This window comes from Lissotriton vulgaris, chromosome 8, assembly GCF_964263255.1.
Source record: "Lissotriton vulgaris chromosome 8, aLisVul1.2, whole genome shotgun sequence".
Taxonomy (NCBI): Eukaryota; Metazoa; Chordata; class Amphibia; order Caudata; family Salamandridae; genus Lissotriton; species Lissotriton vulgaris.
Window position 1 is genome coordinate 1,164,577,159 of NC_141696.1, and position 23,181 is coordinate 1,164,600,339.

Here is a 23,181-nt window from a genome sequence, read left to right on the forward strand (position 1 = left end):
AGAGTAGTGAGTGCAGAGTAGTGAGTAGTGAGTGCAGAGTAGTGAGTAGTGAGTGCAGAGTAGTGAGTAGTGAGTGCAGAGTAGTGAGTAGTGAGTGCAGAGTAGTGAGTAGTGAGTGCAGAGTAGTGAGTGCAGAGTAGTGAGTGCAGAGTAGTGAGTGCAGAGTAGTGAGTAGTGAGTGCAGAGTAGTGAGTAGTGAGTAGTGAGTGCAGAGTAGTGAGTAGTGAGTAGTGAGTGCAGAGTAGTGAGTAGTGAGTAGTGAGTGCAGAGTAGTGAGTAGTGAGTGCAGAGTAGTGAGTAGTGAGTGCAGAGTAGTGAGTAGTGAGTGCAGAGTAGTGAGTAGTGAGTGCAGAGTAGTGAGTGCAGAGTAGTGAGTGCAGAGTAGTGGGTGCAGAGTAGTGGGTGCAGAGTAGTGAGTGCAGAGTAGTGAGTGCAGAGTAGTGAGTGCAGAGTAGTGAGTAGTGAGTTCAGATTAGTGAGTGCAGAGTAGTGAGTAGTGAGTGCAGAGTAGTGAGTGCAGATTGCGGAGTAGTGAGTGCAGAGTAGTGAGTGCAGAGTAGTGAGTGCAGAGTAGTGAGTGCAGAGTAGTGAGTGCAGAGTAGTGAGTGCAGAGTAGTGAGTGCAGAGTAGTGAGTGCAGAGTAGTGAGTGCAGAGTAGTGAGTGCAGAGTAGTGAGTGCAGAGTAGTGAGTGCAGAGTAGTGAGTGCAGAGTAGTGAGTGCAGAGTAGTGAGTGCAGAGTAGTGAGTGCAGAGTAGTGAGTGCAGAGTAGTGAGTGCAGAGTAGTGAGTGCAGAGTAGTGAGTGCAGAGTAGTGAGTAGTGAGTGCAGAGTAGTGAGTGCAGAGTAGTGAGTGCAGAGTAGCGAGTGCAGAGTAGCGAGTGCAGAGTAGCGAGTGCAGAGTAGCGAGTGCAGAGTAGCGAGTGCAGAGTAGCGAGTGCAGAGTAGCGAGTGCAGAGTAGCGAGTGCAGAGTAGCGAGTAGTGAGTGCAGAGTAGTGAGTGCAGAGTAGTGAGTTCAGATTAGTGAGTTCAGAGTAGTGAGTAGTGAGTGCAGAGTAGTGAGTGCAGAGTAGTGAGTGCAGAGTAGTGAGTGCAGAGTAGTGAGTGCAGAGTAGTGAGTGCAGAGTAGTGAGTAGTGAGTGCAGAGTAGTGAGTGCAGAGTAGTGAGTGCAGAGTAGTGAGTGCAGAGTAGTGAGTGCAGAGTAGTGAGTGCAGAGTAGTGAGTGCAGAGTAGTGAGTGCAGAGTAGTGAGTTCAGATTAGTGAGTTCAGAGTAGTGAGTAGTGAGTGCAGAGTAGTGAGTGCAGAGTAGTGAGTGCAGAGTAGTGAGTGCAGAGTAGTGAGTGCAGAGTAGTGAGTGCAGAGTAGTGAGTAGTGAGTGCAGAGTAGTGAGTGCAGAGTAGTGAGTGCAGAGTAGTGAGTGCAGAGTAGTGAGTGCAGAGTAGTGAGTGCAGAGTAGTGAGTGCAGAGTAGTGAGTGCAGAGTAGTGAGTGCAGAGTAGTGAGTGCAGAGTAGTGAGTGCAGAGTAGTGAGTGTAGAGTAGTGAGTAGTGAGTGCAGAGTAGTGAGTAGTGAGTGCAGAGTAGTGAGTGCAGAGTAGTGAGTAGTGAGTGCAGAGTAGTGAGTGCAGAGTAGTGAGTGCAGAGTAGTGAGTGCAGAGTAGTGAGTGCAGAGTAGTGAGTGCAGAGTAGTGAGTGCAGAGTAGTGAGTGCAGAGTAGTGAGTGCAGAGTAGCGAGTGCAGAGTAGCGAGTGCAGAGTAGCGAGTAGTGAGTGCAGAGTAGTGAGTGCAGAGTAGTGAGTAGTGAGTGCAGAGTAGTGAGTAGTGAGTGCAGAGTAGTGAGTAGTGAGTGCAGAGTAGTGAGTGCAGATTGCAGAGTAGTGAGTGCAGAGTAGTGAGTGCAGAGTAGTGAGTGCAGAGTAGTGAGTGCAGAGTAGTGAGTAGTGAGTGCAGAGTAGTGAGTAGAGTGCAGAGTAGTGAGTGCAGAGTAGTGAGTGCAGAGTAGTGAGTGCAGAGTAGTGAATGCAGAGTAGTGAGTGCAGAGTAGTGAGTGCAGAGTGCAGAGTAGTGAGTGCAGAGTAGTGAGTGCAGAGTAGTGAGTGCAGAGTAGTGAGTGGTGAGTGCATAGTAGTGAGTGCAGAGTAGTGAGTGGTGAGTGCAGAGTAGTGAGTAGTGAGTTCAAAGTAGTGAGTAGTGAGTTCAAAGTAGTGAGTAGTGAGTTCAGAGTAGTGAGTAGTGAGTGCAGAGTAGTGAGTAGTGAGTGCAGAGTAGTGAGTAGTGAGTGCAGAGTAGTGAGTAGTGAGTGCAGAGTAGTGAGTAGTGAGTGCAGAGTAGTGAGTGCAGAGTAGTGAGTGCAGAGTAGTGAGTGCAGAGTAGTGAGTAGTGAGTGCAGAGTAGTGAGTAGTGAGTGCAGAATAGTGAGTGCAGAGTAGTGAGTGCAGAGTAGTGAGTGCAGAGTAGTGAGTAGTGAGTGCAGAGTAGTGAGTGCAGAGTAGTGAGTAGTGAGTGCAGAGTAGTGAGTAGTGAGTGCAGAGTAGTGAGTGCAGAGTAGTGAGTGCAGAGTAGTGAGTGCAGAGTAGTGAGTGCAGAGTAGTGAGTGCAGAGTAGTGAGTGCAGAGTAGTGAGTTCAGAGTAGTGAGTAGTGAGTGCAGAGTAGTGAGTAGTGAGTGCAGAGTAGTGAGTGCAGAGTAGTGAGTGCAGAGTAGTGAGTGCAGAGTAGTGAGTGCAGAGTAGTGAGTGCAGAGTAGTGAGTGCAGAGTAGTGAGTAGTGAGTGCAGAGTAGTGAGTGCAGAGTAGTGAGTGCAGAGTAGTGAGTAGTGAGTGCAGAGTAGTGAGTGCAGAGTAGTGAGTGCAGAGTAGTGAGTGCAGAGTAGTGAGTGCAGAGTAGTGAGTGCAGAGTAGTGAGTGCAGAGTAGTGAGTGCAGAGTAGTGAGTGCAGAGTAGTGAGTGCAGAGTAGTGAGTTGCGAGTGCAGAGTAGTGAGTGCAGAGCAGTGAGTAGTGAGTGCAGAGCAGTGAGTAGTGAGTGCAGAGCAGTGAGTAGTGAGTGCAGAGCAGTGAGTAGTGAGTGCAGAGCAGTGAGTGCAGAGCAGTGAGTGCAGAGCAGTGAGTGCAGAGCAGTGAGTGCAGAGCAGTGAGTGCAGAGCAGTGAGTGCAGAGTAGTGAGTGTAGAGTAGTGAGTAGTGAGTAGTGAGTGCAGAGTAGTGAGTAGTGAGTGCAGAGTAGTGAGTAGTGAGTGCAGAGTAGTGAGTAGTGAGTGCAGAGTAGTGAGTAGTGAGTGCAGAGTAGTGAGTAGTGAGTGCAGAGTAGTGAGTGCAGAGTAGTGAGTGCAGAGTAGTGAGTGCAGAGTAGTGAGTAGTGAGTTCAAAGTAGTGAGTAGTGAGTGCAGAGTAGTGAGTAGTGAGTGCAGAGTAGTGAGTAGTGAGTGCAGAGTAGTGAGTAGTGAGTGCAGAGTAGTGAGTGCAGATTGCAGAGTAGTGAGTGCAGAGTAGTGAGTGCAGAGTAGTGAGTGCAGAGTAGTGAGTGCAGAGTAGTGAGTGCAGAGTAGTGAGTGCAGAGTAGTGAGTGCAGAGTAGTGAGTGCAGAGTAGTGAGTGCAGAGTAGTGAGTGCAGAGTAGTGAGTGCAGAGTAGTGAGTGCAGAGTAGTGAGTGCAGAGTAGTGAGTTGCGAGTGCAGAGCAGTGAGTAGTGAGTGCAGAGCAGTGAGTAGTGAGTGCAGAGCAGTGAGTAGTGAGTGCAGAGCAGTGAGTGCAGAGCAGTGAGTGCAGAGTAGGGAGTGCAGAGTAGGGAGTGCAGAGCAGTGAGTGCAGAGTAGTGAGTAGTGAGTGCAGAGTAGTGAGTAGTGAGTGCAGAGCAGTGAGTGCAGAGCAGTGAGTGCAGAGCAGTGAGTGCAGAGCAGTGAGTGCAGAGCAGTGAGTGCAGAGCAGTGAGTGCAGAGCAGTGAGTGCAGAGCAGTGAGTAGTGAGTGCAGAGTGAGTGTGCAGAGCAGTGAGTGCAGGTGCAGAGTGGTGTGTGCTGTTGAGTGCAGAGTGGTGTGTGCTGTTGAGTGCAGAGTGCTGTGTATTGGCAATGTAAATGACAATGCCATCTATTTATGATTTAAAGAAAAAAAAGAAATGTCATGAGCAATGCCAATAGCTCCACCTTTAATGATGCCGAGACCATTGCATTGTAAATGCTTGTTTTTAACACTGCTTACAAAAAAAGCATTGGCGATGCCAATAGGTCAGCAGCCTCATCATAAAGGTGAGCTGTATTGACTTTGCCAGTGTTTGCTTAGTGCCTGTCCGAAAGCACACATTTTGAACTCTGTACCTCCCCCCCCCCAGTAGGAGCAATGCACATTCACCCCTCAACACATCTACTACTGACCACTGATATGTGAGACAAATAGTATAAATGAGGAAAGGGAAATGGGATAAGCATGAAAATAGAGACACCGGTTATCACCCCTCTGATTAGTCATTCTACTGGGCACTGACATCTGAAAGGTTTGAATGCATATCTAAAGGCCAATAAGGGATCCATAATTATCAGTCATTAATGTTCGCATTAAATTCTCACAGTGACAGTGATGTATGTCTTGAAGTTATCTCTTTATATCCAACTTTCTGCATTCTTGATATGAAGCTGATTTTCATGAGACTGAAATGTAGCACGCTATGTGATCACAGAAACTGTTATTGAAAGCCCTGGTTTCTGGCATGATAACTACCTCCAAATTCATATTATTCACATTCTGTTATTGATGGGCTTTGCTTCTTACTTAGTTATTTTCCAGTTGCACAAATGTTAACTTTAATTAATCATTTGTGTTTCCTACTATAACCGCACATACGTCACCTCCTAAGTGCTTTTTCTTCCTTAAATGCACATTATATGTACAAATCCTAATTAATGATACTCAACATAACATTTCCTCTGTTCCTTCACAAATGATTAAAAGTTGGAAAAGAAATGCAGTAGTTCCATAGTCTTTTACTTATAAAGTCTAACTCTAAATAGTTTAAAATTAGTCTTCAATCCATTTGATTTCCATAATACTTCTCTGATTCAAAAATGTTTTCAGCCACCTTCAAGGGTGCCATCTCCCACTCTTGTTAGCGTTAAAGACCATCTGAGAAATAAAGTTTGTTTTCTGCCGGCGTCTCGTTGTGGAGTCTCCATGAATCGGGCCGGACTGGCAGTAGTGGGCACCGGGCATTTCCCCAGTTGGCTGGAGGGGTGGGGCCCGGTTTTCCAGCTGTACTGCAATATCTGCCCACTGTAACAAAAGTGGGAGATGTGCTTCTTACTAAACTCCCCCCCCCCCCTATTGCGAGGATGGGGTTGCAGCATGGCGTCCGGTGCCCGTTGCATAGTCCGTGGTAATCCGTGCCACTGAGCCTTCACCCTGCCAGCGCGCCCTCTAAAGCTCAAGGTGGCTCACTCAGAATTCAGGTATGAGATGTGAACAGGTCTTGAAAAAGCGGCATGTCCACGCGCTACGGAGAGCCATATTTGGTCAGGGCGAGCAGTTTTTAGGGCCTATTGCCCATTCTGGCAAGAGAGCTTGGGCTGTCAAACAGGTCTGTTCGTTTAGAAAGTGAATGAGCAATAAAGGGGTCTTTAAAATCTTGTCATTGCTGTGCGTTTAGAGACCCTTCAAATGTCAGGTGTTGTTTTACAAATTGCTGCTTGTTTTATCCTGTAATTTGGTGTTTTTTTCTTTCTCTGACGGCAAAGTCAATGGATTTTGTAAAGTGAATTGTCTGACAATCTTGTGGGGAACAGGAAGTGTAAAACTAAAGGCAGTATGTAGTGTGACCGGTTTTCCTAACTGCTTTTAAATAACTTGTACATGAACAGTACAGATATTTCAAAACATATCGGCAGTTAGGGGAGCCTTTTTTTGTAATTCACAAGTGTGATAGAAACCAAGATCTAATAGGATCAAAACAAATCAGAACACAATATTTGGTGATGTGCAAGTGATAAATATGAGCTGAAACTCGATTGCAAAATACAATTTGTAAGCTATATAGTTTCATCCATAAAACTTCATTCTAGTGAACTTTGTGCCCATTTCAATGGAAAATGTGCGCTCTGTAAATGACAACGTGCTACCGTATCATGGCTTAGTAATAGGTTTATTTAAAGTTTTTAAACATGAACTGAGAAACGTTCCTACAAACATCCTGATGACCATGCTGTTAGTGAACTAAGAGGTAAAAGCCCGAGTGCATGTGTTCCCTGTATGTGGACTAGATTCTTATTTATATATGGAGCAAAAACTTAGTCCGTTAAAAAAAAATATTGTTTTGTACAACAGACTTGCGGAACTCGCATATTTGAAAAGTACCCTCATCTCATGTGTGGCAATGAAGAAAAAGGTGGCTCTGTGAAATAATATATTTTCCCAGGATCACAAAATTTGAGACTAATTCATGGATCAAGAGCATTACAATTAGGTTGGGTAGACCATTCAAATCACCAGACCTGCAGGTCTGGTAAAATGTTTGATTTCTCAAGCCTGTTGGAGCACGCAAATAAGAAGCTGGTTCCCATGAACATTCCACAGGGTGAATCTCCTCCAAATCTACTAAATATTGCTGTTGTTTACTGACTGTTTTTGCTCTTAAAATGTTATGCCCCATTGACATTTATCCAAATTGGCTCAAGATGTGTGCTGAGACTGGAATGTCTCCTGCATGGTAACTAAGATGTTAAAAGAAAGCACAAGATGATGTTGGAGGGAGCGGTAAAAACTTTCACCCACCCCCAGTCACAGTTCTGGGTTGAATCCATCATCGTTCTTTAGCTCACCCCAGTTCAGACCCAGCTATATGCAAATCAGTCTTGACCCTGTGCCTCATGGGAACCGTTCAGCCCAATATAAGATGTTCAACCGTGCCCCGAGTAATTCAGCTGCATATCATCTGATAGTCTTACATTTTTATTTTTGGCCAAGTACGAATGGTCATCCTGCATCCTTGCTGTGTCAGAGATGATCATTTAAGTTGTGACACAGAGAGCCTGACTTTGTGGTCTGGAGGAGGGTAGGTATTAGTGTACAAGGGAACCCGTAAAAAATGGCCAAGGACCACGGGTAGAACTACGTATTTTTATTATACAAAGGTCCTAGGTTATAGTGATAATTCAAGAAATAATTTACACAGGCTCGAGATAAAGGCTGTGTTTTTCCTTCTTCAGAGTCCAGCCGGACCTAGAAGCGTTTATTTTGGAAAACAAATTATAAATATAAATAGAATTAGGCGAAACCAGGTCGCACATGAGTAACTGGGCACAAGCCTGTACCTAGTCAGAGGAAGACAATACAGGGGAAAAGGAGAAAGAATTAACAGGCAAACAAGGAGAACAGGGTGGCTTATAATACAATGCAAACAATTTTTGAATAAACACAAACCCACAGTAACTGCCGTGAAAATTGCAAATCATAGAACGAGCAGTACTGCAAAACAGTCGACGAACGTTTCGATCCCTATCTCCAAAAATAGTGGGATCATCTTCAGGACTAAAATGAGCTTTGCCTGATTGGTTAAGTGAGCCACGGACGAGGCACGGTGGGCTGTGCGTGGCTAAAAACACTTCAGTGAGCATTCAGGTTCCGAAGTAGCCGATGCCGTTTTACGCCTTGCAGTTGGTGCGCGGCGTCAGAAAGGATATCGGTATCTACCCAGTCGGATCGGTTCAGTAAAGGCCGTTACAGCCTAGCGTCTCTGGCATGGACTTGACGGGAAACTTCGATTGAGTTATAACCGTGAATTGCGGTTTGTTATCTCCGCAGGGCGCTCAATGGCGTGGGCCTTTTCCGTGCGAGCCGTAATATGCTCGTAGTGGGGCCGAAATGGGGTCCCGTCTGGAGGCTCAATGGCCTGGTCATTGAGCCTCCAGACGGGACCCCTGTGTCTTTTAACATTTGGAATGAATAAAGAAAAATCTTTTTTGAGAAAAAAATTGTCCTGTTTCATATGAAAAATGTCTTTTGAAAATATCTTGTGTGCAAACTAGAAGACCTTAGTTTACACATGTCCTTGTTGTGGTGCACCTTTGCTTAAAATAATGCCCACTGAAGTGTTTTTAGCCACGCACAGCCCACCGTGCCTCGTCCGTGGCTCACTTAACCAATCAGGCAAAGCTCATTTTAGTCCTGAAGATGATCCCACTATTTTTGGAGGTAGGGATCGAAACGTTCGTCGACTGTTTTGCAGTACTGCTCGTTCTATGATTTGCAATTTTCACGGCAGTTACTGTGGGTTTGTGCTTATTCAAAAATTGTTTGCATTGTATTATAAGCCACCCTGTTCTCCTTGTTTGCCTGTTAATTCTTTCTCCTTTTCCCCTGTATTGTCTTCCTCTGACTAGGTACAGGCTTGTGCCCAGTTACTCATGTGCGACCTGGTTTCGCCTAATTCTATTTATATTTATAATTTGTTTTCCAAAATAAACGCTTCTAGGTCCGGCTGGACTCTGAAGAAGGAAAAACACAGCCTTTATCTCGAGCCTGTGTAAATTATTTCTTGAATTATCACTATAACCTAGGACCTTTGTATAATAAAAATTTGTGGTCTGGAGGAGCACACTAGTTGTTCCTTCAAGAGGACATTACACTACCATTGGTGTCCTGGTACATTTATATCTGTTGAGTGCAGTGCCCAGAACCTGCATTGACTTTAGTGTAACTGGAGAATAATTAACATTCATTAACCATCTGTGTTTCGTACTCTAACCAAACTGTACGGTGTGTATATGGTGCGGTTAGCATGCTCAATCCTTCATTTTACTGTATGCTTAACCAGAGCAGTGGGGTCCATTTTGGATGCCGCTGGTACAATATAGCAAAAGATGGAGGCTGTGGCTTAGCGTCTGCAGGTCAGGAAGTGTACTGATGGCATGCCTGGTGCAGGGACCAACCCTTTATACCAAAGTGCAGTAAGATGGCGATAGGGTTGCTTTAGAAATGCACGAGTGACCCTTTGGTGGAGGGCCTGCAGATTATTTCTTTTCAAGTACTTACTTCAGGGCTGATAATGGGCAGTGGGAGGTGAGTTATCAGGTTAATTTCAACTGTCAATAGGATCTTTCAGGCAAGACCTGGGCTGTTGTTTTGCTTTCAAATTCTGCTCACAGAAGGGTTGTTGAGGGCTAGGTGCAGACCCTCACACTTGATTTTTTTTGTAATATATACTTTTATACACAACTAGTGTACAAGATGATCAATCCAAATTACACAAGTGCGTGGCCTCGTCAGGGCACAGGTCTCAATAACTGACTCGCTACAGTACATTCAGATCAGAACCTTCAAACAATCGTTAATAGCCGGCACAGAACGCAAATCATTCCACATTCACATTGGGATATTCTTGCATACCCTGTACATTGCATCATAAGGCCTTATCATAATTAGGTCAACTTGTATTGCCTCCCCACCTCCCATCCCGTCTCACCGGCGTGTCAATCAAGTCTATACAGTTTAATAATTTGTTAAATTAAAATAACTGAGCATAGTCATGGTACTAGTCATACAGCAATAAGGAATCTTGTGACTATATTGGAAGTGGGGGGAAACCTTTTCCGTGTATCTCCACATTGCTATCGTAAGACAGTTACACTACAATTCGTCATTCCTCACAGGTGCACTTCTCTCCGAATCAGCGTCCATCTCAGCTATCCTCAGTTCTGCGACCAAGGCCTCCCATGCCCGCACTGCTTCTAGTGCCTTAACATTGTGGGATTTTTGAGCCTGCTGCATCCGAACCACACTCACTACCCGCCCATGTAAGCAATGCAGCCCTCCATCTAATAAAACTGGGTCCCCCCGGGGTCTTCCACTGGGACGTAATTTCTCTTTTGGCCAACACCAATCCCAAGTCCAGAAACGCGCTCGTCAATTTTGTCTTGCTAGTGTTGGGAAACCCATGTAAAAGACTTGTTCCTTTATCTGGACTAATCTGTCGTTCCGTAATATCCTTTAATAATGTGATGATGTCTTCCCAATAAGTACCCAACTGTGGACAATCCCATAACATGTGCCAAAAGGCCCGCATCCCTCAACCTGCAGCGGGGGCATTGCGCAGTATCTACCCTAAAGTATAGATTAATCTTCGCTGGAGTAAGGTACCCCCTAGGCAGTACAAAGAAATGAACCAATTGAAATCTAGCATTCCTAGTGCCCTTCCATGCCCTCCTAACTATTTGCTTCCAGGCCAAGTCTGGTATTTCTCTATCCATATCTGCCTCCCAGTGTCATCGTAGTCTTTGCAGTGGTGACAGCCCCTCCTCAGTCATTCGCCTATATTAGCAGGTTACAGCCTTGACTGTACCCGCCGCCATTCTTACATATTGGAATGCAGCACTCACTGGTGGCTCCAACAGGCCCGTCCCCCAGTACCTCTGAATAGCGGTAACTAAGGCCGTATGGATTAAGTAATGACCCCGTGGAAGTCCAAATCTCTCCTGTAGTTCATCATAAGATAATAGTACGCCCTCGCCATACAGGTCTCCCAGAACTTGCAGCCCAAGATCTTCCCACACCGCAAGGGTCGACCAATCTCCACCATGCGGAAGTGCCGTACACATGCCCAGTGGTATCTCTGGGGCATAAGGGCGCTGCCCTCCTATTCTGCTATGGTACCTTCTCCAACAAAGCCTCAGAGTGCGCTCTTCCACAGTTAATAAATCCACCCTCAGTTTTTGTTGCAAGATCACAAAAGACAAGACGTGCCGTGCCACCTCTGGTTCAAATTCACGTTCAGGTCCCCTAAACTCCTGCGCCACTGCCTGGGTGAGCCCCTGGAACTGCGCGGCCAGATAGTATAGTTCGAAATCAGGGACAGCAAGTCCCCCCTCTGCCCTGGGCCGCATCAGTGTGTTCAACACCACCCTTCTCCGTCCATTTCCCCAGAGAAAACAGGTCACCATAGAACAGAGTTGACGAAAGAGGGCGACCGGTATCCACACCGGCAATGTACGGAAGAAGTAAAGCAAATGGGGAAGTGCCACCATCTTCAGCAACGCCGCCCGACCCGCCATCGACCGTGGCAACATTCCCCAGAATTGCATGGTACTCCTAAGCCCCCTAATAGCTCTTCCAATATTACCATCAAGTAGGCCTTCCTGGGTATGGTAAACATGTGTCCGTAAATAAGAGAGGCAATGAGGTTCCCACGTGACCTCGTGCACATTCGTGGGTGGGTCACGTGCTCAGGTCACAGGGAAAATGCAAGTTTTACCCCAATTACTCTCAAACCAGAAATGTCTCCGAACCTGCGGAGGAGAGCGCGCGCCCCCTCCAATGCCTCCCCAGCGTCTTCTAAGAACATCAATAGGTCATCCCCATATAGCGATATGAAGTGCCTCTGACCACAGAGCCTCAGTCCCTGAAACGTCCTTCCCAATCGAGCGCAAGTTACTAATGGTTCTATGGCCAGAGCAAATAATAGGGGGGGAGAGTGGGCAACCCTGTCGGAAGCCTCGCCCTACTGGGTAGGAGGAGGAGATGATCGTTCCCACCTTTACTCTAGCGCTGACTAGCGAATACAAAATTTCAGTCCAGCGAACGTATCCTTCTCCCAGCCCAAAGGCCCTCCTAACCGAGAACAAGTAGGGCCACTCCAAGCTATCAAATGCTTTTGCTATATCCACCTAAAGGACCACCGCCTGACTGTCTGCCTCATGGTCTCTGCTCAAAATTCGTATCAACTTCTGTATACTACCGGCTGTATTGCGGGTAGGGATAAAACCAGCCTGATCAGGGTGTACCAAGTGTAACATGTGTGGGAGTAATCGGGTGGCCAGGATGCGACTTAAAATGTTATTATCAGTGGTGAGCATGGATAGGGGTCGGTACCCAGAAGGGTCCGTCGGGGCCTTCCCTGGTTTAAGCAAAGGGATAATAATAGCTTCCCTAGTCGAGGACGGTAGTACCCCCAATTGGCCTGCCTCCTTAAACATCGATCGCAGTCTAGGGGCAAGGATGTCGACGTAAGCCGTGTAAAACTCTATGGGCAGACCATCAAATTTATTTGTTTTCATCCTCTGAGGCTGAAGCCCGAGGACTGTGCTCACCTAATTGAATTTTAAAAACCTGTAATTGTGTCTAACTTTGTGTTTTTTAAAACCAGGAGCTCACCTGTTTAAGCGCTCACACCACGCGCTGACACAGCCCTCCTCCCTCTTCCCTGATACAGCGGTCCGCGCTGAGACAGGGAACGCCCAAGGCCTAAGCTACGCCCACTGCGAGGCCACGCCCACTCCAAGGACTACAAAAACGCTAGAAACGAATCGTTCGTCATTATTTGTTTTCATCCTCTGAGGCGGAAGCCGGAGGACTGTGCTCACCTAATTGAATTTTAAAAACCTGTAATTGTGTCTAACTTTGTGTTTTTTAAAACAAGGAGCTCACCTGTTTAAGCGCTCACACCACGCGCTGACACAGCCCTCCTCCCTCTTCCCTGATACAGCGGTCCGCGCTGAGACCGGGAACGCCCAAGGCCTAAGCCACGCCCACTGCGAGGCCACGCCCACTCCAAGGACTACAAAAACGCTAGAAACGAAGCGTTCGTCATTATTTGTTTTCATCCTCTGAGGCGGAAGCCGGAGGACTGTGCTCACCTAATTGAATTTTAAAAACCTGTAATTGTGTCTAACTTTGTGTTTTTTAAAACAAGGAGCTCACCTGTTTAAGCGCTCACACCACGCGCTGACACAGCCCTCCTCCCTCTTCCCTGATACAGCGGTCCGCGCTGAGACAGGGAACGCCCAATGCCTAAGCCACGCCCACTGCGAGGCCACGCCCACTCCAAGGACTACAAAAACGCTAGAAACGAAGCGTTCGTCATTATTTGTTTTCATCCTCTGAGGCGGAAGCCGGAGGACTGTGCTCACCTAATTGAATTTTAAAAACCTGTAATTGTGTCTAACTTTGTGTTTTTTAAAACCAGGAGCTCACCTGTTTAAGCGCTCACACCACGTGCTGACACAGCCCTCCTCCCTCTTCCCTGATACAGCGGTCCGCGCTGAGACAGGGAACGCCCAAGGCCTAAGCCACGCCCACTGCGAGGCCACGCCCACTCCAAGGACTACAAATGTGCCGGCCATACCAGCGCAGCAGACGAGCGCAGCGGGAGCGCCGTTTGCGCGCCGAAGGCGCGCCTAAGGCAAGCCCTTCTGCGCCCGTCCGCGCACGACCGGGCCTAGGGCCAGAACCCCTGCCTAAAACATCCTACCCGAGGGTAAGCTACTCACGTAGAGAGCTACTAAGTCTCAGACCATCACCCTGCTCCTGCGACTACATCCATGATCTAAATGGACCTTTCATTCGTTGCTCTCTATGTAGGCCAGCCCAGCTCACACTCCCTACAAAATCCCACAAGCCCGCCTCCCTCAAACTTGCTTCACTAAACTGTCGCTCACTTCCTAAACACGCGACACAGATTAATCATCTCATAGAAGACCTGGAGATAGATATCCTTTTTCTTACGGAAACGTGGCTTGCACCACATTCACAATCAGACATGGCACTAGCAACTCCACCGGGCTACCTGATTCAGTCCCTACCCCGCCCTTTAGGAAGGGGCGGTGGTGTCTCCATTATCCATCGAGACTTTCTCCACTGTAAAACCAGTGATGCGCAGATTATGGACTCAGAAAGTCTACACTTTACCATTAAACTAAACCCCACCAACTCTCTAACGGGAATACTTGTGTACCGTCCCCCCGGTCTCCCAGGTTCATTTGCTAGTTCCCTCCTAGACTCAGTTACAACTCAGGCCCACTCGCTATCAAATTTTATGATAATAGGTGACCTGAACATTCATCTTGAAGACCCAGCAGACCCAGTAGCTAACGATCTGATCCTAGATCTGGCGGCACTTGACATCCGCCTACTTAACTCCGGAGCCACCCACATCAAGGGTCATTTACTGGACCCTGTATTCACTAGCTCTCCATCGATGCAAGCGAAGGAGGCTCTTCCCCTTCCCTGGACAGACCACTTTTTAGGCTCCTACCAACTACCTGGAATTTTCAGGAAACCCCATATACCGCCCACCTACAGCAGAGACAGGACCTGGTCCAGACTCCCCACTGAGGAATGGGCCAAAACCTTAGAAAGGACCACCCCGGCACACGCGGAAGACCCGGCTAGTGCCGACAAAAAATTCAGAGAATGGATTACCTCCTCCCTGGACGCAGTGCTGCCCATTAGAACTAGGGAAGACAAAAACGCCAACCTGGGTCAGCCCCGTGGTATACTACGGACCTCCGAATACTTCGCAAAAACTGCAAAAAAGCTGAACGGCTTTGGAGGAGAAACTGGCAGCACGCCAATAAAGAATCCTATCAGATCACAGTCAGACATTATAAAGAGGCCATTAGACAAGCCAAAGCCTCACACTATGACAAAAGGATACAAGATTCATCCAACTCAGCCAGGGAATCCTTCTTAATTGTAAAGGAACTGCTCAAAGTTCCCAATTCCACCATCTCCACCACCCCCAAAGTTGATCGAAGTAACGAACTAGCTAATTACTTTGACGACAAAATCATACGCATCCTGGCTTCCCTCCCACCCCCCGCCCCCCCTAGCCACATGGAAAACCGTTTATCCCTCGATCAGGCCAAAAGCAATCCGCGCCCCACACTGCCGACATTTCGGCCAGTAACCTGCCTAGAGGTCGAAAGAACCTTGACGAAACTAAAAAGCGGATCTCCTCGGGACCCAGCACCGATCAGGTTCCTCAAAACCGTAGCCTCAGTCATCGTGCCCACCGTTACGGACCTTATCAATAGCTCGCTCGCCCACGGATCTGTCCCCGATAGCTGGAAGAGTGCTGTGGTGAAAGCACTTTTAAAAAAACCCCAGCTAGACCCAGCAGACTTGTCTAATTACCGACCAATATCACTCCTCCCGGGTATCAGCAAAGTAGCATAGAAGTTGGTAAACGTCCAATTATCTCAGTTCTTTGAGACCAACAAATTACTCAGGCAATCCCAAACTGGATTTCGCCCGGGCCATGGTACAGACACCGCACTCCTAGCCGTCATTGAAGAAGCAAGGCGCATACTGGATTCAGGAGGATCAGTGGCAGTGATCCTCCTGGATCTAAGCGCAGCCTTCGACACAGTCAATCATCGTGTCCTTCTTCATAGACTGGCGGATGCAGGACTTACCGGGACGGCACTCACTTGGATTGAATTGTCCCTCAGGGCTCCTCCCTGAGTCCGACACTTTTTAACGCTTACATGGCCCCCCTTGAGGACATGGTGACACCATTTAATATAAAAATGGTAAGTTATGCCGACGACACTCAGCTGGTCGTCTCCCTGTCCCAACTGATCGATCACCCAGAAAACTTGACCAATTGCCTTATAGGAATTCACAACTGGATGAATAATTCATCATTAAAACTTAATGGCTCAAAGACGGAGGTGATGCTCCTAGGGAAGCAATGGACGACCATCCCTCCAACAATCTGGCCCGACGTTTTCGGGGAAATACCTCCCCCGAAGCGTGAAATTAAGACACTCGGTGTGTGGCTCGAGCCAGAGCTGTCTATGAAGACACAAGCAGCAAAAACTTTGGGTACCTGCTTCGGGCTCCTACGCACAACCCGCAAGATCCTCCCCTTACTGCCACCTACTTCTCGGAAACTACTCATCCAGGGACTAGTACTGTCTCGCCTCGACTACAGTAATCTGGTCTACTTAGGAGCCCCTGAGGCCACATTGACAAAACTCCAGCGGACCCAGAACGCGGCGGCACGCCTTCTCACCCACCTCCCCTCCAGAGTGTCCGCCAAACCGGCCCTCAAGGCTCTGCACTGGCTCCCTGTACGCCAAAGGGTGCAATTCAAAGCGATGTGTACAACACATAAGTTGATCAATGGCTCTGGCCCGGCTATTCTCAGCAAAATGATCACCCCTTATACATCAACCAGATCTCTACGATCCCAGAATGAGAACCTGGCCAGCATACCTAGATTTAAAAGGACTCGTACAGGAGGACGACAATTCTCCGTTCAAGCGGCCGCCGGATGGAACGCCCTTCCACGTTCCCTCAGACTTGAACCAAACTACCTGGCCTTCCGCAAGAAATTAAAGACACACCTATTCCCTAAATAGAGTCCCCTTATAAGTATCTCTCCTCCCCCCCCCCCCCCCCCCCCTCAACAGGATGACAAATTTTATAGCGCGGGGATGCCCTTGGGTCACCAGGCGCTTTAGAAATCGTTATTAAATTAAAATTAAAATTAAATCAACCCCTGGAGTTTTGTTCCGGGCCAGCTGTTTTATAGCGACTTCCACGAGCGTAATATCTCGGCCGAGAGAATCTGCCTGCACCTCGTCCACGGTGGGCAACTCTAGGTCTTCCAAGAAAGCCTGTACCTCCGCTTCCCCGGACTGCAACTGGCTACTAAATAAATCAGTGTAGTAATCTCGAAAGCGATCATTTATTTGATGTTGGGTATACACCAACTGTCCAGATGGGGACTCCAATGCCAGTATAGGGACACATTTAGGGAGGGGGTTGGCCAGCTATGCCAGCAAGGTACCCGTCTTGCCTCGCTCAGCGTGTGCTTGGGCCAAATAAGCTCTATGGTCGAAACAGCGCAAGCGTTCCACTACCGCCGCTACCTTTTCCCTCAATTCCATGACCTCCTCCCGTCTCTCTGGGTCAGTAGAGTGCTCTCGTTCAGCTCCCCTAACATTCTCCTCTGCTGTGTCTTATCTCCTGCGACAGCGTTTTCCTCACTCCCACCCAATTGGCTATGCAGAATCCGTGGACCACCTCCTTGAAAGCATCCCATTCAAATGCGGTCGTCGTAGCAGAGCCCTCATTGTCATTAAAGTACTGCTCTATCCCTGTCTCCAGGCCAGCTCTGAAGGCCGGGTCCTCCAGCATCTCTGGGCATAGCCGCCAGGTCGGGATCGCTGAGCGCTCCCTGGTCCAGCAGAAACTCACCAGCAATGGGTTATGGTTTGATACAGTGCGAGCTAAGGATTCAATATGGACCATCAGAGGGGCTAGGTCTGCACTACACAGTACTGCATCTAGTCGCACGTGCAAATTGCACAGCTGAAAAAAAGGAGTAATCGCGTTCATTAGGGTGCTGTGCTCACCATATATCTATAATTCCCCAGCTAGCCTGCCACTGTGCTCTAAGCTTTGAGAGTTTATATATCGGGGCAGCCGGCAATGGTGGATGGGATCTATCCAAGGTCACGTCTGCAATGGAGTTGAAGTCCCCTCCCAGCAACACCGGGTTTGTGAGGTAACCAGCCAGGGCATCAGACGTGCCTGTAAAGAAAGTTGCTTGTTCCACATTAGGGGCATAAACACTACAGAGGGTCACATCTCTCCCATTCAGGCACCACGAAACTGCCCTCTGGATCTATCAACTGACCTGTCCACTGGAAGGGGACCCTGGCACTGACCCAGATCAGCACTCCCCTCGCAAAAGCTGAGTAGGTGGTATAATAGAGCTGCCCCCGCCATCTGCGCTGCAACGCCAACCCCTCAGTCCTAGTCAGGTGGGTTTCCTGTAAGAAGACTATTTGCGCACCTCTTCGTACTAAATATGAGTGAACTTTGTACCTAGGCTGCATAGAGTGTAACCCCAGCACATTCCAAGTAATACATTTTACATCCGGTAATGGACTCATTGTTCTCTAATACTAAACACCAAAAAGCACTATTCCTTCCTAGACACGCCAGTGAGTCCCAGTACCAAACTTTAACATCCCCTCACCCCAACATTCTCCCACCACCCTCTGCTTCGCCCTCCCTCCCAAGAACAGGCACTAACATAGCAATTCCCATCCAAACGAACCCAACAATTGCCCTTATGGAATTAAAGGCGTACTAACTGGGACCTTCCGGTGGTAGCTGGATAGAGCCTAGCAATCAATCAATCCGGTATAAGAACAACACCTAAGCACCTCCCCGAGGATCCCATAGAACATGACAAATCAAGCCCCCCTCCTGTTTGCAATTAACGCCCCCCAACGTACAGCTAATATTGAAATGCGGCATCTGGAGTTCAAATCCGGACCCCCCCCCCCCCCAGCCACAGCCTCTTAGATCTTCACAGCAAGTTCTGAGTACCGTCTGCTCGTCCGTCCCGTCACTCATCAATGAGGTCTTCTGCCGTTTCGGGCGTGACCAGCGGCAAATGTACATTGTCGGACCCCGGTGATTCAGCTCCTGATCCCTCTCCGTCTTTCTCCACATCTGACTCTAGCATCTGAGTCTCTATCAAGTCCCCCGATATGGTTGATACCGCTGCCAAGGCTTTCCTGCGCTCCTCTTCAGTCTGTGAAACAGAAGGCGTCTGCAGATTCCGTCGTCGACGCCGTATCTGTTGTGACTTCCGGACCTGTGAGGTCCCAGCCAGGCCCCGGGAGCTTTGCTCTGACCCATCCTTGCCAGCTCTATAAGATACTAGCCATGTCCACGCATCTTCCGGCGTTTCATGGAAGCAAGTTTTCCCATCCAGGATTATTCGAAGTCTGGCAGGGAACAACAGGGAGTACTGGAGCCCCTCCGTCCTCAGTTCCTTCTTGATCGCCTGGAACGATGCCTCTGCGTCTCAAAGGTATAGTCCGGGAACAGAGTGACCCTACTGTTACCCACATGGAACGGCCCATCAGTGCGGGCCCTCTGGAGCAGCAAATCCCTATCTCTGAAGTGCAGCAGTCTGGCCACCACTGGTCGGGGAGGCTGCCCCTGCTGCGGTGGTCTCGCCGGGACTCGATGCGCCCGCTCCAGTGTGTAAAAAGTCGCTAGACCTTCAGGAGCCACCACCGTCCTCAGCCAGTCCTCCAAGTAGTGAATCATATCTGATCCCTCTGCTTTTTCCGGCTGGCCCACCACACAGATGTTGTTCAGCCTGTTTCTCCCTTCCGCGTCTTCGGCTCGCCTCTCCGGTGCCGCTATACATTCCAAAGCAGATGTCACGGTTGCAGCCAGTGCTTTCTGTGCAGGTTCCATCTCTTGGACCACCTTCTTCACGTACTGCACCCTGTCTGTTAACTTAGCATGGTCTGCCCTCAACAGACCAAGGCCTGTCATCACCTGTGCAATGTCTTGCTGCAGGGCAGCTCGAGAATCTGCAATGGCCGCCAAAATCCTATCCAGCTGGCCCTGCAGCCCTACATCCTGCGGGATTTCGCATGTCTCCTGTACTTGTTGAGGCAGGAGTTCCGTATCCGATTGTTGCTGCGTTCCATCCTTCTTCCTCTTGGGTTTGCCCATGTCCACGCTCTCCGGGCCGCCCTCTCGGGGCCCGAGGTGCAAGATCTCCTCTGTATGCCCTCAGGGGCAACTGCAGCACATCTCCAAGGGGGTCAATTTTCCCCAGATACCAGTGGGACAGCTCACCGTCGCCGATGCGTCCCAGTCCAGCACCACCGGATTACTCCGCAGTGCAGCTCCGTCAACAGCACGGGGATAGGCCGGTCAATGTCCCCAATTTTTACACTGCTTCAGCCTACTCTCAATCCTAGGCCTCTTGCTTCACCCTGTTGTGATCGTCAGCGTTCGCAGCTACCTCCAGGGCGACGCAGTGGTCCCCATTCAAGTGCAGGCAGAGTTAGTGCTTTCTTCTTCTGTTTCCCTCAGCTTCCCTCACCGATCACTCAAGCACTGCGGCCTCAAGGGCAACCTCCTTCGGGGCAAGTGTCCGGGTACTCAGTCCAGGCACAAACAGCCGACTCCCCCACCGTTGCTCCACAGCTGCCAGGTCAATCTTCCAGGCTCCCACTTCCGCCCATATACTGGCTTGCGGTGCCCGGCGGTCCCCGGGCCGCACACCCGCTTCCGCAGCCAGCGGCACCAGATTTCACCTCGCCCCACTCACCGGCTCAGGGTCAGGTAGCGCAGGTCCTCCAACCAGACCTAATTTGTGGCATCAGCCTGCCGCCGCCTGCTGTATTCCCTCCGGGGTCAGGGGGGATGGGTGGAGGAAGGGGCTCCCAGGTCGCTCTCTCCGCAGCACCCCGCAAGGTCTTGGTAACTCCTCTATGCCTCCGCCGGGGTGGTCCGCTGCCACCGGTCAGCTCCACTCCCCCACAGAGACAATTCCTCTTCTCGCTTGCACTCATGGCCGCAGTCCGTCTCCTCGTCAGTGCGGCTCAGGAGCCGCCGATCGGCGCATCGGAAGCTTCACCAGGTCCCGCCGTGGCGGATCGTTTCTACTCCTCTTTCCGCCTCCGCCGGCCCCGACCGGGCCTGCTCCCTCGTAGTGATGGCTCCTCTACTCTCCAGCACCCGCGGTCGTAGTCCGCCTCCCCGTCAGTACACCCCGGGGGTCGCCGATCAACACAGCGCCGCCATTTTAGAAGCGCCGCTAGGCAGCAACGCGGCCCGGAGAGTCTCAAACTCCTCAAAACTTGCCGTTTGGGGGGATCAAAGTGTTCCGGTTCGGTGTCCCCGATCACCAGGGGACCTTTGGGGGGTCAAGATGTCTCTTAAGCATGATAATATCAGGACCCTCGGAGCGGAGCTCAGCACTCACGCCTCCGCTTGCATCTGCTTTCAAGCCACGCTCCTACCCTCACACTTGATTGTGTCGCTGTTTTAGGTGCTCCAGTTGTGAACATTCCTCATCACTACTTGCTGAGAAGAACCCTACCAGAGACCCAAACTATCCTTTCTCCACAGACTTCGAATAGACAAAAAAAAGTAACTGCCCCAAACAAGTTCCAGACCTTTGACAGTGGGATCCATATACCCTGTCTCGTAAATGACTTTAAAAGTGAAAACCAAATTTCCTCGATTAGTTCCAGTTTTTTTTTTGTCATTGACCAAGGCAAGTGGTGCTCCACAGACTAATCGAAGAAATCCTGAGAACTAGGACTGCTATTTTGTAGGGCATCTCATAGGTAAGGGGACATCATCAGAAGCCTGCAGCAAGAGGAGCTCTGTGACTTACAAGCTGCTGGCCAGCTGAGAGAGGTAAAGGAGCACCTAGTCCCTGCAGGGAGACATCTACCTAAAAGAAGAAACACTACAGATTTGGGAAGCAACCAAGATTTGAGAAAACCATACTTGCTCACCTACAATGTATTGGGGAGCTGGATTTATCTTATGATCAGCATAGAATTTCCTAATTAGCTTTAGCTTTCTCCTGGGTTTCGGGTTTCCTGTGCCGACCTCTGTACTTTTATTAATGCACCTAAACGTTCTTCTACTAAAGGAAGTGATATACATAAGTGTTGTACCGTAGTATTCTGGGGAGGAAAAGCATGCATTTTCTTCTTTGCGCTATAATTCTTCGGTATAGTGTTATACTATTTTCAATGAGAGGTTCTTTCTTAAAGTAGATACCACATAGTTAGTTACAGGTGAACTGTAGTCTTTGGTACAATATCCTTGCTATGAAATAATTTTGTACAAGTATTCTAATGTTAACGGTCTGTGATCTATTATAATGCAAAATATGTAATTTTTGTTCTACTATTCAAACACTGATTTAGAAATATTTTGTTGTTCGGCTGGGCAGATGGAAATTGGATAGCTCAAATAAGACTTTGGACCTGTTAAGATTGGGCTATTGAAGTGCACCAAAATCTCCTTTTTTTTTTTTTTTTAATTTGAAGGTTGCCTATCAGTTAAAGATCTAGGTTTGCTACCCTATTATCACTGTGCCCCTGTCTTCTACGCCCCCTTAATGTAAAAGATCATAAGGCCCACTCCATTTTAATTAGGACAAGGCTGCATTTTCTGTGTTTTTTGCCAAATCATCAGCATGTCATCCTTTGACGCAGATGTTGTCAGTCCTTCTCTTTCCAAGTACCTGTGAAAGTGTCAAGTCCCTTAGATATAGACCTCAACAAAACACCTGATGCGCCATCAGTCTGGAAAAAGTGCCTTGGTATCTCAATTTGAGGGTCAAACAAGAATAGCCAAAATAGTATAGTCTGAATTGCCGTATTTTTACCTTATTTGTTTAAAAGAATGTGTCTTAGACTATTGGTCTTACACTCATTGGTTATACTGGACATTCCAAAGGTGATGCTGAAAATGTCCTCTTAGATAGGATATAGTTTAAAGGTCTTCCACTTGTCCGGAGTGGTCCTTCAGCCCAGATTGTCACCCAAGATAGTGCCTCCTAGAGATGCTGTTGTATCACATTTTCTACTGAAAGCTGATATCGAGCCCGAGTCCAGGAAGAGATGAGGCTGATGTTTGTCTTTCGCAGGGAACATGGCCGTCTGACTACTGATAATTATAGTGTATGGCTCTAAACGGGTGTGAAGTGTGCTCATTCGCCCTAAGAAACTCTAGCTGCAAGTTATGCTATTCCATGCTGTCGAAGCAGAGCTCATAGAAGTAGGCTTTAGGGTGTTTGGTTTTTAGATGACATTTTACCCATGATGGTAATTTTCATTTTATTCTTGTTGTTCACAATATGCATTTGTGCTGTTTAGACTGTATTCTGTGTGGTTATTTTAGATGAGTTGAGCAACAGGGCCACCTGTTAAAATAAATATGCTTTTTAGTTTAAGTGCCTTTTTCTTAGCTCAGTTTGTGTGTGTTATTGATGAGAACGAAAAAGATGTGTTTCTATAACCACTGTGTCCCTGGATTCCCGTTTAGGGACTGTTAATAACCCAAAAGCATTGATACCACTTCAACTATGTACTGGGTGGGGTTGTGCGGGCTACAAAAACCTTTCTTACATATCCAGGCATTGTTGTGTTGAATTAAGTTTACTCACGTCACACAAGAGTGTGAAAACAAACTTTTTAGAGCGGAGCCAGAAAATATGTTTACGCAGTGCCCTGATCACTGTGCAGGATTTGTTTTTGTGTTTCTCTAACTGGTTGTTTAGTTTTTGTTACTTCTCCTATCTTGTCCCGGACCTGTCCTTGCAAATCAATGTAAAAAGTTGACATTTTTATCTGCACTTTTGTGTTGCAATGCTGCTTTTGTGTTGCAATGCTGCTGTCTTCTCAGTGTTTGAGTACAATATTCGGGTACACTAATATAGAGAATAAGTAGTTATGTGATTTAGAGTAACCATTCAAGTTTTTATTTTTTATTCTTACAGGGCAAGCGGTTATCACATAATGCATCCCAATGAAGAGCGACGAAATAAGGTTCAGGCAAGTAAGTACAATATTGTGTTTGATTTGTGTACAGTCTATAGCATTCTGTGTCATTCACATTAACATATTTTATTATT

At 48.1% G+C, this 23,181-nt stretch overlaps 1 protein-coding gene across 1 annotated transcript in view; it reads left to right on the forward strand.

Annotated features, from left to right (window-relative positions):
• EPSTI1 (epithelial stromal interaction 1) overlaps nucleotides 1-23,181 on the forward strand; it is a 187,905-nt gene that overhangs the window by 24,557 nt on the left and 140,167 nt on the right. Inside the window, exon 2 of the mRNA XM_086935022.1 lies at nucleotides 23,047-23,105. Coding sequence (XP_086791148.1) covers nucleotides 23,047-23,105 — 59 coding nt within the window. The remainder of the gene's footprint in view (nucleotides 1-23,046; nucleotides 23,106-23,181) is intronic.